This window comes from Oreochromis niloticus, linkage group LG18 (assembly GCF_001858045.2).
Source record: "Oreochromis niloticus isolate F11D_XX linkage group LG18, O_niloticus_UMD_NMBU, whole genome shotgun sequence".
NCBI classification, from domain to species: domain Eukaryota; kingdom Metazoa; phylum Chordata; class Actinopteri; order Cichliformes; family Cichlidae; genus Oreochromis; species Oreochromis niloticus.
In genome coordinates, this window is record NC_031982.2 from 1,768,397 (window position 1) to 1,789,346 (window position 20,950).

General features: G+C 42.4%; 1 protein-coding gene across 1 annotated transcript in view; it reads left to right on the plus strand.

The window, feature by feature from the left end:
* cntnap2b (contactin associated protein 2b) overlaps positions 1-20,950 on the plus strand; it is a 45,749-nt gene that overhangs the window by 16,059 nt on the left and 8,740 nt on the right. The window contains exons 5-21 of the mRNA XM_019348132.2: positions 263-466; positions 569-753; positions 5,334-5,477; positions 9,623-9,881; positions 10,020-10,169; positions 10,592-10,754; positions 10,914-11,020; positions 11,685-11,804; positions 11,966-12,078; positions 12,326-12,410; positions 12,597-12,753; positions 13,048-13,175; positions 14,819-14,989; positions 16,598-16,816; positions 18,628-18,864; positions 18,960-19,193; positions 19,497-19,630. Of these exons, the coding sequence (XP_019203677.1) occupies positions 263-466; positions 569-753; positions 5,334-5,477; positions 9,623-9,881; positions 10,020-10,169; positions 10,592-10,754; positions 10,914-11,020; positions 11,685-11,804; positions 11,966-12,078; positions 12,326-12,410; positions 12,597-12,753; positions 13,048-13,175; positions 14,819-14,989; positions 16,598-16,816; positions 18,628-18,864; positions 18,960-19,193; positions 19,497-19,630 (2,810 nt within the window). The remainder of the gene's footprint in view (positions 1-262; positions 467-568; positions 754-5,333; positions 5,478-9,622; positions 9,882-10,019; positions 10,170-10,591; positions 10,755-10,913; positions 11,021-11,684; positions 11,805-11,965; positions 12,079-12,325; positions 12,411-12,596; positions 12,754-13,047; positions 13,176-14,818; positions 14,990-16,597; positions 16,817-18,627; positions 18,865-18,959; positions 19,194-19,496; positions 19,631-20,950) is intronic.

A 20,950-nucleotide genomic window follows, 5' to 3' on the forward strand; every position in this document is an offset into this window, starting at 1 on the left:
CTTTCCTAAAAGCTGCTGATGGCTGAGAACTTCTCTGCTATGTACCGAAAGTTATAAATTGTGTCAAATGTATGTGTTTGTGTTACAAAGTCTCAGGGCCAGCAGACTACAATCCCTTTGTATTCTTATCGCTGATGTCTACGTATTGATGAAACAACTTGCTAAAAGTCACAACTATACTATACTTTGAATTATATGTTAGTGTTTAACTTTCATTTAATAATTTTTAATGAGTTCATACTTTTGCTTTTGCATCTTTCAGGGGCTGATGTGATTAGTTTTGATGGGCATGGGGTCATCTCCTACCGCTTCAGGAGTAAAAAGTTAAAAATTGTGAAGGACGTCATCTCTCTGAAGTTTCGGACCACAGCAGGAAATGGGGTCCTGCTTCATGGAGAGGGACAGCAGGGGGACTACATTTCCCTCGAGCTTCACAGAGCAAGACTGCTGCTCAGCATCAACTTAGGTAGCCTTCCAATCTTCTTGGTGTTCGTATCAGAGTGTGTTCTGTTAAAATGGACTTTATTAACCACTGATTTCATGAATGATCTGGTATGTGTCTGTCCAGGCAGCAACCAGAATGGTTCTATTCAGGGTCACACGGCTGTGACCAGTGGAAGCTTGCTGGATGATGACCACTGGCACTCGGTTGTCATCGAGCGTTATCGCAGGAATGTCAATTTTACTTTAGACCACCATACTCAGCAGTTCAGGACCAATGGAGAATTTGATCACCTGGACCTGGACTATGAGGTACACCTTCCACGTGGCTCAGTTTATCACGTTAGCCTCGGGACACCCTACATATGTTTGACTCAAACTGTGAATATGTGTGTTTTCAATTAGTAGGAACCTGTTTATTCTATTTATGTGTAAGCACTTTGGTTTTAAATGTGCTATAGAAATAAAATGTGCTTTCAGCTATCCATTCTCTTCCGCTTATCCTTATCGGGGTTGTGGGGGGTTTGGAGCCTATTCCATCTGCCACAGGGGGAGAGCCGGGGTATGGGCGGGGTACAAGCGGGGTGCACCCTGGACAGGTCGCCAGTTTGTCGCAGGTGTAACACATAGAGACAGACTCACAAAACTTATTTCATGAACTACTTGCTAGGTTCTAAGAATCCTCTCCAGTCTTAATATCTTAGTTTGGACGTCACCTCGAAAGGAAGTTTATATGTGAACAAACAATGTTTGTTTTATATGAAGGTAGTCTCACTTTCAGGTCCTCATCTCCAGTATGAATGAGGTTCTGCTGATGTTTATTGTTATATTAGGCATGCAGTGAAACTTGATATAAGTTAAAGCAGCTGCTGCTTCCTTTTAATGACTCCAACTGAGGCTTCAGTGTTAGAGGATATGTGTACACAGGTACGCGTATCTGCTGCTAATGTATGTCCTAGTTATCCATCGGCCCTGTCAGCCACAGCACAGGTTTCATCATTCAAGTTACAGTTATATGTGAACCCAGTTTAATTTATTTATACACTTCAAAAATCAAAAAGATTCCATCTCAGGGCACTGTGCATAGCACACTAGTAAGAGTAACTCTTGAACAGATCGTTGGTGGAGAAAAAAATTTACCTTTGACAGTAAAAGTAAAGATTCTGGCAGAAATGAACCCACTCTTCATGTTTCACGCACAGTTCCTGCTTTGGCACAGCAACACCACAACACTGAGGAAATTCTGTAATGATAACAGTTCACAAATAATTAGGTCAATTAGTTAAAATGACTGGGGCTCAATTATTTTGTGAAAGATGGGCTCAATATTTAAGATATTGTCTTTCAATAGAATTTGACCATTTAATCATTTAGGATCCATAAATTCGCATCACTTCATAATTTCATTCACTGTCTGCAAGGATGCGGCTAAAAAACATTACTGAATGGCTGTTTGGGAGCTCAGGGCTGATTTAAAAATAGAATATTTTGTGGCGGAAATCAGAGCATGATATCAGGATCACATCTAAAAGCTATTGTCAACCAATAGTGTTCATTTTTTAAAATCAGCATTCTTATTTGTTAAAATTAAGCATTTTTGTTTGTTTAGATTATTATCCAGTGGTGTTTTTTGGGTTTTTTTTGTTCTTGTACTCAGTTTTCTTGATACTTTTGATACTCTAGTGTGAGACGGGTACAAAGCAGAAGCTGGAAGCAATGGAGGTAATGAAGGTGAATGAGCTTAAATACTGGGGTCAACCATCCAAGGCATCAGACAGTAAATGGTAAATGGCCTGTATTTATATAGCGCCTTTATGGTCCCTAAGGACCCCAAAGCGCTTTACATATCCAGTCATCCACCCATTCACACACACATTCACACACACATTCACACACTGGTGATGGCAAGCTACGTTGTAGCCACAGCCACCCTGGGGCGCACTGACAGAGGCGAGGCTGCCGGACACTGGCGCCACCGGGCCCTCTGACCACCACCAGTAGGCAACGGGTGAAGTGTCTTGCCCAAGGACACAATGACCGAGACTGTCCAAGCTGGGGCTCGAACCAGTAACCTTCCGATTACAAGGCGAACTCCAAACTCTTGAGCCACGATCGCCCCAGTCCACACAAAGCATGAAGAAGAGATGAGTGTCTTTGTAGCAGGACTGCAGCAAGAGTGCAAGTGAACACAAAACGCAGTTTCTAAATGAAGGTGTTTCTTATTTAAGGGTAAAAGAAATCCAAACCTACATGACCCCACGTGACAAAGTGATTGCCCCGTAAACCCTAATGACTAGTTGGGCCACACTTGGCAGCAACTGCAGTCAAGTCTTTGCCATAACTGGCAGTGAGACTTTTACAGCTGTGAAGGTGTTTTTGGCCCACTCATCTTTGCAGAGTTGTTATAATTCATTGGGGGGTTTTCGAGCATGAACCTTTTTAAAGTCGTGCCACAGCATCTCAATCGGATTCATGTCAGGACTTTGACTAGGCCGCTCCAAAGTCTTCATTTTGTTTTTCTCCAGCCGTTCAGAGGTGGACTTGCTGATGTGTTTTGGATCATTGCCCTGGTGCAGGACCCAAGTGCGCTTCAGCTCGAGGTAGAGCTGGGCGATATAAGATTTTTTCATATCACGATATGTTTTTTTCATTTCAGGCGATAACGATATATATCACGATATAAGCCAAATAACTATATTTGTAAGATTTAAATGTGCCGTTGCTCACAAGTAAAATGTGAAATAATCAGCAGCTTGTTTTAATTAAAATATTTATTTCCCATAATAAGTTCAACAGGGCAGATGTACTTAAGGAACATGAGACTTTTTCAGATAAATAAAGGCAAATATTGCAAACTACACAAAAGGCAGCCGCTAAAGCGTTTAAGTTTCAAAATAAAACAAACAAACAGACTAAATTGTCAATTCCACTTAGAAACAAAATTTTAATTCTAAAAATAAATCTTAGTTTGTTTTACAGAAGAACAGACAAAACTGAAACTTTTGTCAATATCAAATAAACTGAGAACTAAAAGGAAATTCTCAATCTCTCCTTGTTGTATAGCTTTCTGAACTTTCTGAATCCTTTATCATCCGCAACTGAAAATAGTTGTGGATGATTACTATACCTTTCTAATGTGATGTTGTTGTCCCTGGCTCTCTTTCTCTCTCTCCCTCCCGCTCTGTTCCTGTGCTACTGCGAGTGTAACTACCGCCCCTCCCCCCTCTTCCCAGCGCAAAGCACAAGGCTCGCGTGCGGAGTGAAGCGGAAAAAAAGTGCGAGAGAGAGGGTGAGAGAAAGAAAGAAAAAAACCCCAGGGCTCGCGTCGTTCACGTCAAAAATCTGGCTCTAAGAGCCATTTCGTTCGCAACCGACACATCACTACGAAATACCTTCACACTACGGAACTTCTGTGGCCCTTCCGTTCGACAATCTCTCCGGCATTGGAACCATCATCCCTTTTCTCTTCGGTAACCTGGTCACCCACGCTCTCGGTTGATTTTTCTCTAGTCGGCACACTCATTTCCTCCATTACCTGGGCAGCCCGGCTGGCTGCTTCCCAAACTACACATGTGCGGCTTGGCACTTGTGCTGTACGTAACAAGTCACGTGACGTGACGCTGCGGCTGTGATTGGTTCGGCTCTGCGCTACTTAATTTGGATTGGCTGTTCTTTTCTTTTGTTTTTTTAAGAGAGTAAGGCCTATCGCAATAGTTTATTTTTTCTATCGAGAAAAAGTTATTTCGCAATACATACCGTTATCGTTCTATCGCCCAGCTCTAGCTCGAGGTCACCAGCAGATAGCCGGATCTTCTCCTTCAGGATGTTTTGGCACACAGGAACATCCATGGTTCCATTTACCACAGCAAGCAAAACAACCCCAGACCATCACACTACCACCACCATATGTTATTGTTGGTATGAAGTTCCTTTTCTGAAATGCTGTGCTGTTTTCTCGCAAGATGAAATGGGACGCACATGTTCCAAAAAGTTCAAATTTTATCTCTTCAGTCTGCAGAGTATTTTCCCAAACGTCTTGGGCATCATCAAGATGTTTTCTGGCATTACTGAGACCAGGCTTTATGTTCTTTTCGTCTTTGAACTCGCCACGCAGGCCAGTTTTGCCCAGTGACTTTCTTATGGTGGAGTCATGAACACCGACCTTAGCTGAGGCAGTTCTTTGGATGTTGGTCTTGGAGTCTTTTGTGAACTCTGGAATGAGTCGTTGCTGTGCTCTTGGAGTAAGGATCAGCCGGCCATGTTTTCAATAGCTGTGGTTCACTGGAGACCCACAGCTTTAGGAATGGCTTTATAACTTTTTCCAGTTTGAAAGATCTCATTTACTTTGTTTCTCATTTGTTCCTGAATTTCTGTGAATCAGAGCCTGATGTCTGGGTTTTGAGGATCTTTGTCAGGCAGGTCCTGTTTAAGAGATTTGTTAAAGTGATTTTGATTTTCAGTCACTTCTCACACTGGGCCATGTTGGTTTTTCTCCCTTAATAATAAACACCTTCATTTAGAAACTGCACTTTGTGTTTGCTGTCTAATATTTACATTTGTTTGATTTAGTGTTTAACATACAAAAAAAATAGGTCAGGAAGGAGGCAAACACTTTAACAACACTGTATAAAGCTTATCTCACTGTGTATTTGAAACTTATCTGATGTCTGAATTCGGAAAGAGTCCATTTATTCCTGCTGGTATTCCTACAGTTTGCAACATTACTGCGGTTCATCTGTGTGATGCCTGAAATATTAATTTACTGCTCACAATCGGGTGAAGTGGTTGTTGTCTGTTATTATTACGAGACCTTAAAAAGTGAATGATTTGACTGTGTGTTGGTTGCAGAGATGCAGTATCCTCCAGTGTTCCTTTCTGCTGTGTGTCCTCAGATCAGCTTTGGAGGACTTCCTGTGTCTGTGAAGCCAACCTCAGGAGGCAAAGAGAACTTTGTAGGCTGCATGGAGGGAATTACCTACAACGGGGAAAACATCACTAGTTTGGTGCGCAGGAAGAAGGTTGACACCACCAGCTTTGTAAGAAGTGTCTTCTCTTTGTGTTTATGTGCCCAGCCTTGACTAAATGTAGACTGGAATGCTACTTGTACAATGCTCTTAAAAACCCTTTCGCAGTTTGTTTGTTATTTGGCAGTTTGCATCTTTTCCTAAACTAAATATGTCATGGACACTCGTCTGTGGAGGAAAACTCTTCTTTTTCAAAAAGAAATTCTTCAGCTTCAGTAATATGCCTCAATTCGTCATGACCCAAACAGCTCTAAATGTACTTTTTTAAACCATATACCACTGTTGTTTGTGTTAACCTCTGCAGCAGGTCAAAAGTGAACTTAGCATTAACTTAGCACAAGAAAATTGCAAATGAATTTCATTTTATAGCAATAAAAGTTCCTTAAAATGGCTAAAGTGCTAGACAATATAAAATATTTTTTCTTCTTTACTGGGATCTTGTTAAATAACAAAGTTAATTGAGTGCATTTAATTGTTTTTACTGGACAGAAAACTCTTGGAAAAGAATAAGTTGCTCCTGTGGATGTGTCCCAAACAGTCTCTAACCTGTTAAAGCCTCGAGCTTTGAAAACCAAACACTTTCGACCTGTCAGAACATTAAAAGGAGCTCCGGTAGTTTCTTCACTGCTGCTCAAACTTGTCCTGAGCAGATTAGCAAAGTGGTCCGTAACACTCATGCCTGTGAGGCTGTTCTGCAGCAGTGATTTAGGGCATTCTCATACCTATAAACCAGTTTACTGTGGTCTGAATCAGCTGTAGTTTTGCCCCATGATTTGGTGTCTTTTCACACTGAGAAAATTCCAGGTGAACCAAAGTGCATCACTACAAACCACCTGGTAGATTATTCTGGGCAGGATCAATAAAAGTAAATACAGCAAGAAGGTGCTGTGTTTTGGAGCATTAGAGAACAGGGAGAATATTTGTTGATTTCACTGCTACTTCCCAGAATGCAAAGCGTTTGTTGCTACAGGAAGCTTTTCAGCTCAGTTTTGAAATGTACACTGGGTAGTTTATTCAGATTGAGGTCACATTTATACCATAAAGGAACCACCGCAACAACCACACTGAGACTGTTTGAAGGAGGAGGTCTTGGTGCAGTTGTTTTGGTCTGTGCCCAAGTGCAATTACTGTGCTCACGTCTACACAAACAAACCACACTAAGAGGGAAGACAAACCAGAGTTTGATTCTTTCAAAGAACCAGAAACCTCTTTCTTCATTCTTTTGGTCATTACTCAGAACTTGTTGCTATGGTTGAAGAATGAAGATTGGCTGGTACATCGACAGCTTTGCTTTAATGCTGAGCTCCCTCTTCACAACAACAGATGGGTAAACTGCAGATGCTGCTCCAGTTTGTCTAGCAATCTCACTGTCCTCCCCTCACTCATGAACTGGGATACCTAAACTCCTCCACCTGCACTTGGGGTAGATTCTCATTACCACTGCTTCACATTCAGTTATCACCTGATGAAGCCAACAGAACCACATCATCTGCAAATGTAAAAATTGAAACCTAAGGCCACCAAAGTAGAAACTGTCCTTGCCCAGATGTTTTGTCTATTAAAAACTATGAACAGAATCGTTGATAAAGTACAGCAGAGTCCAAGATCCACCGGAGACAAGTCTGACTTATTGCCAGCAAAACAAAACAATCTCTCTTTACTGTTGTGCAAGGACTAAATGGCCTTTAGCAATGAGCCAGACATCCCATAGTCCTGCCCATACAAGGAGGGATGGGGTTGACTACCTTCTCAGAAACACTCCTGCCAAAATTCTATCTTAAAATCAAAAGTGATGAGCTTTGTGTTAATACTATTACCATATCGCTGTATATTCAGTGCCCATGCACGCTTTTGAGCTACGAGCATATTCATTGCCAAATGAAGTGGTCTGATTGGTCACATCTGTTTTTTGAGATCTGACAAATCTAGTGTGGTTCAAAATAATAAATTCTGTATTCGTCCAATGAAATGACGCCGTCAGTGTAAACAGATGCATTTAATTCGGTTTCATTTATATAGCACTAAATCACAACAACAGTAAGTAAATAAGTTATATTATAAGGTAAAGACCCTCCAACAATACAGAGAAAACAGAGAAAACCTCAACAACCATATGAGCAAGCACTTTGGTGACAGTGGGAAGGAAAAACTCCCTTTTAACAGGAAGAAACCTCCTGCAGAACAATATGATCCACCAGCGTAAACGAAGATTTGTCTGTAACTTTCTGACGACTTGATCCAATCCGCTCACAAATACGAAGCACACTTAAAACTACTTTACAAATGTGTTTATCCAAACCTAAATAAAAAGTGATTATTTACGCACAATTTATTAAGTTCATCTTCATTGGAAAATTTTCTTTCAAAAACATAACTGTTCACACAAATATCTAAAACTACATGTAATGTTTCTCTCATTTACTTACAAACCCTTAAATATGCGCCGTGGCTCCAAAACACTGATTTAAACCAGTGCAGCGTACTGCTTTTAATACCAGCATGCTCCAGTCGCTGTAATAAAATATTATGGTCAACAGTATCAAGTGCTCTTCAAAATAAAACACTTCCTGTAACAAGCTTTTACAATAAAATAAATAATTACCATTAACTGTTTAAACACATTTTCTTCATATTCACTGCAGTAAATGACAAGGACAGCATGTTTTAGTGTTTCCTGCATGTCCAAGAAGCCAGTAACATGTAAAGGATCATTAAATCACAACATCGTCCCACCTGATTAACAGCTGTTCATCAGTATCCAGCTGCTTCAGTACAGTGCGTTTACTTATCTGGAGTGGACGTAGTAACTGAGCAGGTCTCCTCAGCAAGCTTTAAACTGTGAACAATGCAGGAACAGCTGTGTCCGAGGAAATACGTTTGTCTGGGTGAGTTATTCTCTTCAACCAGGACATCATCTCCCACATTCATCACACTGGGTGTTTTTTACTGCTCACTAGTGTGAAATGTGTGTTTCACACTTGTTAGGAGATTTGAAGTCCATTAAGTAGTCACACCGCCAGCAGCTCCAAACGCTGGTTAAGAGTGTCTGGCAGTAGCTCCATCTTTGACCCCTCCCAGCTTACATTAACCTGTGACGGGGAAATACTGTCTTTGGTGGAAGAGAAGCGAGTCTTTGCCCAACTCTGGAACTCTGAAGCACCACTGTATGCAGAGGACCGAGGCCTCAATATCGCCTCTACTTCTGTCAGTATACTAGTTAGCTCCTCAAAGTTCAGCGAAGCCCTCCCAGGACACTCTTTGGATTTGTTTTCACAGATTTCTCAGGCTTTTCCCAGAAGCCACCCCACCGAGCTGCTCGCTAAGCAATAAACTTCCAGCTGATCCCCTTGTCAGTGAAGAACGTCTCTGATTCTCGGATTGACTTCCAAAGTTTTTTTAGATTTTGGTCTGCTCTTTTAAATGTCATAAACAATCCAACATAACCCTCGTCTCTTCAAAGCTAAGAGACATTTTTCAGTGGTCTGATCTGAGACTTGTTCTAAATGGACCACCTGACTGACAGTGCATTGAACAGTGCAGTGTAATCACAGGCTGCCAATTAACCGCAGTGAATCTGTGATTAGTTGGCGGCACCCATGGGTGTTGTTATCTGAAACTAAAACCAGAATACTGTAGCCTACTTCCCACACTAAGACTGCTGTTTTCATCTAAGAATGGATTTTGAATCTCTCCTGACATCTTGTTCGGATTTCAGGTGGCACATTTCTTGTCTGAAATTTGTCTGACTCGTTAGAACTAATTTTGATTACCAGTTTGTTTTTTCCACTCCATAATAACCACTGTGTTTTTAGCTCAGATGTTCAAATTGACTGGAGTTCGTCTATATCACACATGTGAGTGCAGTCTGTGAATAGACTGGCTTTTAGTAACGTATTCACTGTGAAAATGTCCGTGGCGTCATAAAAACAGACATGCACGTGGATCCACGTCTCAACATTTGATGACATTCATGTTACCCAGACCTATGCTGGCCCTAGAGGACTGACAGAAGTGGAAAATATAGCATCAAGTCTTTATTCTACACACTTTAAGCACCAAATAAAATGACGATTCACAATAAAAGTCTGTTAGGTATTGCATACCTACTCCATGAATCTCTTATTATATCGGTTATCGGTTTCTTTTTTCCACTGTAGCGTAACCTGACATTTTCCTGCGCCGAATCCAACACCTCCCCAGTTTTCTTCAACTCCACATCCTTCCTGCGGCTGCCGGGTCAGACTGACAGTGACACCCTGTCAGTCAGTCTGTCTTTCAGGACGTGGAATCCCAACGGCCTTCTGATGTTCACCGCCCTGGCGGATGGCTGGGTGGAGCTGGGCCTGACGGAGGGAAAAATCACCGTCTATATGAATGTGACACAGAAGAAGAACACACGTATAGACATTTCATCAAGTGAGCTCAGCTTGTTGGCTTTTAGAGTCTTCGGTTGTTTAATTATTACCTCGAGGTCCCTTTTTGGTCTCTTTGTCTTCACTTCGATGGCTGCTATGTTTTCCTGTTAAACTTTTCTGCATGTGTTTTTCCTCATAGGTTCAGGTCTGAATGATGGACAGTGGCATAGTGTCCACCTGAATGCACTGGAAAACTATGCAATGCTGACAGTTGATGGAGATGAGGCCTCCACAGTTAGAACAGCTATCCCCATCCAGATCCAGACTGGAGGAACCTATTACTTTGGAGGTGATCACTGAAAAACGGGAGTAAACATATTCCAGAGTAATTTGATGTTTTATTAAGTGTGTCCAAGTTTTCTCCTAAAAACACAACACCAACACAGCATGATCAAGCAGCACTGATGCAAGTGTGAATTTAAAAAGTGTCACAGCAATTTGGAATGACAGGGTAGGCTATGACTGACTGCTACAACCGTGTGGGTAAAATTAGTTTCTTAATTATCAAACAAAATGAAAGTAGATGTTTGTCCTAAAGCACAATGACTTTATTTTCACAGAAGCTTGCATTGATTTTTGGTGCCTGAAATAATTTCATGTTTTGAATCATACATAAAATGAGATTAAACTGTGCAGTCCTCACCAGCTTAATTCCAGGATACGTCTTTGCTGGTGATAATAATGCCTTTGATGCTCTTCGTCTTTCTCTAGGTTATTTTCTGCAAACGAACACCAGATCACATCAGCGCTCCTTCCAGGGCTGCATGCAGATGATCCACATAGATGATCACCTGGTGGACCTCAAGGCGGTGGAGCAGGGCCTCATTGGAACTTTTGAAAATGTCAGCCTAGATATGTGTGCCATTATAGACAGGTATATATCCCAGAAGTCCAAACCTAAGATTGTGATAAAAGAATTAAAAACACAGTGTATTGTTCATGGGACCTGCATCAGTCTGGAGGGTGGAGAGGGGTTAAAGTCAGAGCTGTGTTCTCACTGAGTGCTCATAAGTTTCCTGCTGTTTTATGTCAGGTGTGTTCCAAACCACTGTGAGCACAACGGTCACTGTTCTCAGACATGGGACGCATTCACCTGCAACTGTAGTGGCACTGGCTACACTGGAGCTACTTGCCATACCTGTAAGTGCATGTATACACTGGCGTTTGTTTAACCAATGGTAATCCTAATGTTATGTTAATCATAAGACTAGTTTTTAGTTAGTTGGTTATTTCATGATCTATTTGCCCAGGTTCCCTGAAAGAATTCTTTATCAAGTTCATTCTTTTAGGCTGAAGGTAGCGCTCAAACATGAGTGTTTTTGTTTTTTAATCCTCTGCCCACCGATTTCAGGAAAATTCTGATGAGATCAGGTTTCCTCATCAGTACAGTCAGGGCAACATCCTTCCAGATCCTATTATCATCTAGTTCTGAGGCTATCATTCTGCATTTATCTAAATCAAATATACTTTTCCTCCCTTTATTCAAATACAGTACTATTATTAGTACAACCAATATTTTCCATGCAACCTCACATGGCTGCAGACACAAGTCATAATATTGATAGGCACCAGCGGCAGTCTTCGAGGCTGTGACTGAACTGAGTGCCTAGGGCTACTTTTCGAGACGATTCCAAGAGAAAAGCAGAAGTTTGATCTAAAAATCCTCATCAGGTAGTTCCAACTTTGGGACAAGCTACTCACTTGTGTCATATTGGTCCCAACTTTTTGGCTTTTGCGTCTGACTCTCTATGGTGGAAATGGATGCATACAGAAAGACAGACTATACGTTGCTTCCCCTCCATAGCACTGTATCAGCAATCGTGTGAGGAGTATAAGCACCAAGGGAAGAGTTCGGCCAGCTACTGGATAGACCCAGATGGCAGTGGCTCTATAAACCCTTTCAGAGTCCACTGTGACATGACAGGTAAGATATTCAATCTTTATTTAAACCAGCATGAAGAATATATTCAAGCACAAACTACAAGTAACACTTTTCTCCGTGTTTATCGTATGACTGATTGTATTTAGGTAAATCTGTGATGTAGAATGAGTAGAGAATATTTACATGTTGGTTGTTTTTCTTAGAGGATGTGGTTTGGACCTCGCTAAGGAACGACCTCTCTCCTCAGACCTCAGTATCCAGTGCAGACAAGGGAAACGCAGTGCTGCAGATATCTTACAATATGACTGACGAACAGGTACACACTTAATGTTACACACTCCATTTCATACATGCACTTCACTTTTAGTTTTTTAACAAAGCAGTTTGCTAACAATAAACATGCAGACACAAATTGAGTAAAAGTGTCACTGAAGTAGAAACACAGGCATCTTCTAAGCATTGTTAATCGAGAGTTCAGCATTACAGATAATATCACAGACGAATAAACATTCTTAGCAGACAAATGACAAATCAGAATACTCGTGTCTGTCTCGTGTGTCCAGATGTTGTCAGTAACCAGCAGTGCAGAGTACTGTGAGCAGTACGTCGCCTACGCTTGCCGAATGTCCCGCCTGCTCAACAGTCCAGGTGACGATGCCTATTATCAACCTTTTCACTCACTAACAAAGAACGTGTTTACTCTGTTCATCAGAATACCCATCAATATTATTATAACACATACTGCAAACATAAAATTGATATTTTTGAGTGATGTGTGTGTTCAGAAGTGTTTAAGTAGCAGTACACTGAGTAGCTGTTTGCTTCGACCTCCAGATGGCGTCCCTTTCACTTGGTGGTTAGGAAGAGCCAATGAAAAGCATTCTTACTGGGGGGGTTCAGGACCAGGGATCCAGAAGTGTGCCTGTGGTATTGAACACAACTGTACTGATCCCAAACACTACTGCAACTGTGATGCAGACCTGCGTGCCTGGTGAGTGTACCCTCACTCAGCCGCTCAGCTGAGCTGCATCGTGTTACAAACTAGAGTTTATGGTTTCATCCTACAGATTCTAATCCTCATTATCCTCACTCAGTGTTTGAATGAAAGCTTGTGCCAAACCCTGATCAGCCCTTCACAGTACTTTCTTAAATATATATGTGAATGATGTAATAAGACAAATTAGACAAGATTTATTGAAAAAATCAAATCTAAAGTAAAGGAAATATTTTTAGCTGACATAATCCTGAGCTGACTGTCATGTCTTGTTTCTGTGTGTGTGTGTAGGAAGGAGGACTCGGGCCTGTTGGTCTACAAAGACCACTTGCCAGTCAGTCAGGTTGTGGTTGGTGATACAAGCAGAGCTGGATCTGAGGCCAAACTAACAGTAGGGCCACTCAGATGCCGAGGGGACTGTGAGTCACACACACAGACGCACGCACACACAGACACACAGACGCACACACACACAGACACACAGACGCACACACACAGACGCACACACAGACGCACGCACACACACAGACGCGCACACACACACACACACACGCACACACAGACGCACACACAGACGCACAGACGCACACACAGACGCGCACACACACACACACACACGCACACACGCACGCACAGACGCACACACAGACGCGCACACACACACACGCACACACAGACGCGCACACACACACACGCACACACAGACGCACACACACACAGACGCGCGCACACACGCACACACACACACACACACGCACACACAGACGCACAGACGCACACACAGACGCGCACACACACACACAGACGCACAGACGCACACACAGACGCGCACACACACACACGCACACACAGACGCGCGCACACACACGCACACACAGACGCACAGACGCACACACAGACGCGCACACAGACGCACACACACACACACACACACAGACGCACACAGACACGCACACACAGACGCACGCACACAGACGCACACAGACACGCACACACAGACGCACAGACGCACACACAGACGCGCACACACGCACACACAGACGCACAGACGCACACACAGACGCGCACACACACACACACACACGCACAGACGCACACACAGACGCGCACACACACACACACACACACACACACGCACACACAGACGCGCACACACACACACACACACGCACACACACACGCACACACAGACGCACACACACACAGACGCGCGCACACACACGCACACACACACACACACACAGACGCGCACACAGACGCACAGACGCACACACAGACGCGCACACACACACACACACGCACACACACACACACAGACGCACAGACGCACACACACACACACGCGCACACACAGACGCACACACAGACGCGCACACACACACACACACGCACACACACACACACACACGCACACACACACACACAGACGCACAGACGCACACACACACACATATTCGCGCACACACAGACGCACACACAGACGCGCACACACACACACACACGCACACACACACACACACACGCACACACACACACACAGACGCGCACACAGACGCACAGACGCGCACACACACACACGCGCACACACACACGCACACACACACGCACACACACACAGACGCGCGCACACACACACACACACAGACACACAGACGCACACACAGACGCACACACACACAGACGCGCGCACACACGCACACACACACACACACACACGCACACAAACACACAGACGCGCAGACGCACACACACACAGACGCACACACACACGCACACACACACAGACACACACACAGACGCGCACACAGACACACACACAGACGCGCACACAGACACACACACAGACGCGCACACACACACACACACACACAGACACACACATAGACGCGCACACACACGCACACACACACAGACGCGCACACAGACACACACACAGACGCGCACACACACACACACACACACAGACACACACACAGACGCGCACACATATTTCATGTTGTTGAAATTTCATGTCATATTTATGACATAAATATATTTTATGTCTTGTGGTTATTTTCTATAGCAAACTTCTGGAATGCGGCCTCCTTTACAAGCCCCGCCTCTTACCTCCACTATCCTTCTTTGAGAGATGAAACCAGCACTGACGTCTCTTTCTACTTTAAGACATCCTCCACTCATGGAGTCTTTCTAGAAATCCTGGGAAGCACCAGCTTCCTTCACATTGAGCTCAGAGGTGGGTCAGTGTGTGTGCGTGTGTGTGCGTGTGTGTGTGTGTATTGCACAGTGTGTTAGAATACTGTTGAGACCTTTGAGCATGTGTAGCTGAGATATGAGGTCCTTTTTATCTAATATATTTTCCCCAAAAGGTTGACTCTGTTCATCTGGATGTTTTCAGAGGGAGAAACATGTCGTCACTGATCCAGCTGACTTCTTCAGTCTCAGCTGACTGCAGGTTTCCCCAAACCTTATAAACAGTACATTTGCATAATGACTGAAACCAGCCCACTGAATGAACAATGGGCTGTGAGGACAGTCCATTGATCAGCCGAGACTGAAGACGTCACCTGGATTAGTGACGAAACGTTTCTTCCACTGAAAACATCCAGATGAACAGATTCAACCTTTTGGGATAACAGTGGGTGGATTATATCCTTAAACTTAGTTACAGCACTTTCAGAAAGACATCTACTGTGATGAAGTCTACTCTCCACTGCTGTGTAATCAATGAATTCAGACAGCAGAGGGTTTTCAGGAAACACTGTTAAATGTTCAGTTTCTATGCTATATGTTAAAACAAGATCTAGAGTGTGATTAAAGTGGTGGGTGGGTTCTTTTACAGTTTGAGAGAAGCCAATTGAGTCTAATAACAGATTAAATGCCATGTTGAGGCTGTCATTTTTAGCATCTACATGGATGTTAAAATCACCCACAATAATTATTTTATCTGAGCTGAGCACTAAATCAGATAAAAAGTCTGAGAAATCAGAGAGAAACTCTGTGTAAGGCCCAGGTGGACGATAGATGATAACCAATAAAACTGTCAAATAAATTATAACTCTGTTTGGGTTTTTGGCTGATAATTATGCTGGAGTGGAAGACTGCTGCCAACCCCGCCCCCCGCCAAATTAGTATGACTCGCTGGTGTTGATTCATTTATATTAACATAATTATCCTGCTGCAACCAGATTTCTGTACGCTAGAGTAAATACATTTCTTGATGAATTATAAATTCATGTACTAACAGGCCTTTAGAAGAGAAGGGAAAGGTGGTTTTTTTTGGTAATAAAAGCAGAAGAGGAGCTGCAGAGACAAGGGTAAGACTGCAATTCTGTTTCCTGGGGGAAGGATATTATAAACTTTTTCTAGAAATAGAGCTGCTTGATCAGAGGTGGGATGATGCTATTTATCCTAACAAAGTTCACATCATGTTTTGGACATGCAGCTAATGTGACCAGCTGTCACTCCTGGCTCAGTTGGGGAGGAGACCAGAGAAAACAACAGAGTCTGTCATTGTTTTAAAATATCTGTGTTGTTTTATAATAATATTACCTAAGTGAAACATGTATAATGTAAAAAATATTGGTCCCAGCATGGAGCCCTGTGGAACTCCATTCCTAACTTTTAAATGGGAAAAAGCCTTCCGTTTACATGGATAAATTGGAGTCTATCAGTCTATTTAGCTAAAACATCTGGATCAAGTAAGAGCTTTTTGAATAAGGATTTAAAAGCTTGTGGTATATAACCTGTAAACAGAGATAAATTAATAATCAGTATTTATTACTATCTGTCTCTAGATGAAAATTGTAACTATTTCCAATGTTTGATATGTTTGATTCCCCAGCCGGCTCAGTGGTATTATTCTCTTTTGGCATTGGTACTGAGAAGATGGAGCTCAGTGTCCGCTCACCAGTGCCATTAAATGATGACCAGTGGCATCGTGTGGAGGCTGAAAAAAACATCAAGGAGGCAGTGCTGCAACTTAATGGACAGCACAGAATGGTCAGGCCCACCACCTTACAGGGCCATGCAAAACCAGAGCTCTACAGTGATCTCTCTGTTGGTAAGACTTGTTTGCCACATATGATTTAAAGACATGTTTATGGTCCCATTTGGACTCATGATGAGTATGTTACTCTTCTTGATATATGTCTTCGAACCACGATGAACAAACTGTTTCATTTCATTAAAAGTATGTGTGTTTTATTAAGTATATTTTATCGTATTTTTTTGATATTTTAAAATTTTATGTTGTGACCACCAGAATCTGAACTATAAAAAATCTTTTAAGTAGTGCTGTCAGCATTAATCTAGTTAAAATGTCGTTAACGCCATAACTGCATTAATGCAGGAAATCTCCATTAACGATTTACTGCAGATCGCCCCGTGCGTGGGCCAGGACGGCGTCAATGTCAGCAGATGTTATAGGAGATGTCATTGCTTATTTTCGACACATAGACTATATAACGCTTCTACAAAAGCTAGAATTCTGTGAAAGGCTCTAATCAGCAACATCAGTCTAAATTTTATTTCATTTCTGCACCTTTAATGAACACTACAGCCTACCCTGTATCAGATTTGTTTGTTACCAAGTTTGTAACCAAAAGAGGAGTCTTGGTATCAACACAGTCCAGCGTAGTGCATTCATTCAATTTAGATTTGTTTATATAGTGCTGATTCACAGCAACAGATGTCTAAAGGTGCTTTAGAGTTGCTCAAAAGATTACCTCACCATGAGCATGAATGATTTCAGTTGGTGTCATGACTGAGGGCATAAGTGGGGCATGTGATGTCATTATTTTCTGATTTCTGTACCGTTACCCGGAATCTACGGCAGACTGGAGCACACGAAAAAAATAAGAAACTCAGGCCATGTCCACACTAATATGTTTTCGTTTGAAAATGCATCTTTTTCTCTCCGTTTTGGCCTTCCGACCACACTGAGACGGCGTTTTTGGTCAAGGGAAACGGAGCTTTTGGAAAACGCTCTCCAAAGCGGATACATTTGAAAACGCCATTTTTGCGTTGCAGTGTGGACAGCGTAACCGCAGGCTTTTGGAAACAATGACGCATTTTAGTCATTGCACTCATGTGACCAATTACCCCAACTGGTCACAGCAGATGGCCCCACCCCTCCCTGAGCCTGGTTCTGCTGGAGGTTAAAAGAGAGTTTTTCCTTCCTACTGTCACCAAAGTGCTTGCTCATAGGGGGTCATATGATTATTGGGTTTTTCTCTGTATGTATTATTGTAGGATCTACCTTACAATATAAAGCACCTTGAGGCGACTGTTGTTGTGTTTTGGCACTATATAAATAAAGTTGAATTGAACTGAATTAAATTAAACTGAGACAGCGGAGGCCATTACACAGCAGTTGTTTTGTTTGCTCTCAGCTTTGACAGCCCTATTAAAGAATAATATCAGTCTGTACATGCTCCAGATAGCTTTTCTTCAAATTCTTTAACTCTCACTCGCTTTTGCAACTTTTTACTTTTGTGTTACTTGCAGCAACAACTCCACCTCATTGTTAGTCCATTTAAGAAACTCTGTGCTTTTCCTCGACATTTTGCCGCGACGTTTCAAAGAGCCGGAAAGTAAATAAACGGCAGATAGAAATGAGGCAGGTCGAAGCTGGAACGTAAGTGTTTTCAGCCGTTTCAATGTGGATGAACAGCTGTTGGGAAATGATTGAAAACAATAGAGTGTACGTAGAGCATTTTTAGACGAAAACGCCACTTTCAAAATTATCTGGATTAGTGTAGACGTAGCCTCATTCAACAGTAATGTGCTAATCTGCATATCAGATTGAATTTCTCATTCCTTGAAGGTGTTCTGAATGTTGTTCTGAATTATTCTGCCTTACTTCTATACCAGGTGCTTCAAGTGGTCAAAGGGGTTTTCTGGGCTGCATGCGGGCTCTGAAGATTAATGGTGTGACCTTTGACCTGGAGGAAAGGGCAAAAGGGACTCCAGGTGTGAATCCAGGCTGCCAGGGCCACTGCAACAGCTACAGGATGCACTGCAGAAATGGAGGAAAGTGTGTAGAGCAGTACAATGGATACTCCTGTGACTGCTCCCTTACTGCTTATGATGGACCCTTCTGCACTGATGGTATGACCAACACCCTGTTTGAGATTAGATGATTTCAGATTTTATTGCCAATAAGAATTTTCACTATGTTTTAATGTTCGTTAATTGTATGTTAGATGTAGGCGGCTACTTTGAGACGGGGACATTGGTGCGTTACGACTTGCTGCCAGAGGGGGGACCTTTTGCGTTGAAGGACGTGAAGAGTCTGTCAGGTGTTGGTGTTTCAAGTGAGGCCAACCTGACTCAGGAGGAGCTTGTGTTCAGCTTCAGCACCTACAGTGCTCCCAGCATTCTTGTCTACATCAGTTCCAGAACTCAGGACTACCTGGCTGTGGTGGTCAGACACAATGGTAGGCTTATTAGTGTCATATCTGATACATTTAATGTGTTCTCATCTTTATGAACTTCATGTAGGGTGGTCTCCATGCCAAATATCCTTGGGAGAGATACTAACCCCAAGTGGCACTCTGATGCATCGGAGTGTCAGTGTAAATGTTAGATAGCAAACACCTTTGTAGAAGAACAATAGAAAAAAGTGCTTTTGTGAATGAGGCAAGTTGTAGAAAGTATTTGAATGCTCAGAGTAGAAAAGCACTTTGTAAGAACCAGCCCCTTTACATTTATGAACTGTACGTATTTCTTTGTGTTTTCAGGCACTCTCCAGATCCGCTACAGCCTTGGAGGGCTTACAGAACCATATACCATAGATGTTGACCATCGTAACATGGCCAACGGTCAGCCACATTTTGTCAACATAACTAGGAACTTAAGGGAGATACGGCTACAGGTTAGTGAATCCTGCCAATACAATACGTGATGAATTGCAAAATGCAGTTAAGTTAATATAAAAGTCTTCAACTGAAAATTCTTTTAGTTTGAAGCTGTAGCAAATATTTAATAGTGAATATTAAGTTTGTGTTAGCAGTGATTTAATGCAGCACCTTTTGCTGGAATGTCATCAAAGACACAATTTGTAACAAAGACTTATTATGTAGAATAATTATATACATGCAGTTACCTCTGTGTTACTGAGAAATGTATCTGTAAATTCTTTGTTGCTTTCACATATTTTTTCTACGTGTAAATAGAAATAACAGAAGCTAGCTATTTTTTTTAGCTGGAGATACATGCTGCTTTAAAACTTATTCTTGGACAATATACACTACCACTATCAAACGTTTGAACACAGCTTCTCATTTAATGGTTTTTGCTTTATTTTTCTTGACTATTTACATTGTAGATTCTCACTGAAGGCATCAAAACTATGAATGAACACTTATGAAATTATGTAGTAAACAGAAAAATGTAAAATAACTCAAAACATGTTTTACATTTTAGATCCTTCCTAATAGCCACCCTTTGCTTTGATTACTGCTTTGCGCACTCTTGGCATTCTCTCCATGAGCTTCATGAGGTCGTCACCTGAAATGGTTTTCCAACAGTCTTGAAGGAGTTCCCAGAGATGCTGAGCACTTGTTGGTCCTTTTGCCTTTACTCTGTGCTCCATCTCATCCCAAACCATCTTCATTGAGTTCAGGTCAGGTGACTGTGGAGGCCAGGCCATCAGGTCAGCGCTCCATCACTCTCCTTCTTGGTCAAACAGCCCTGACACAGCCATTGTCATTGTGCTGTTGAACAATACATGATGGGATGGCATGTTGCTGCAGGATCCTGTGGTAACCATGGAATAAATCCCCAACAGTGTCACCAGTGTTTTATTGCTCCTTCAGGACCCCCACTCTTTGCAGCAAACATTAGGGTTATAGATTTGCTTTCAGAAGTCTCAGCTTCTCTATAAACTGGTTGAAATCCACTATTTTACCACTCTGTATGGATGAGGAGGATGGGGCAGATCTTAAATATTAAATATTTAGGTATTAATGTTTCCTCCAAGCTGACCAAATCCTGTTCAGCATGAATTTCCCCCCCTTGCTTAAATCGATTCAAGAGAATTCAAACCGCTGAATCATCCATCCATCCATCCATCCATCCATCCATCCATCCATCCATCCATCCATCCATCCATCCAAGCGTCCTAACACCAAAAAGAGAGCAGTGGGTGCCAGTGGCTTGGGATGTAGAGCAGGGTATCCAATAAACAGAGGGT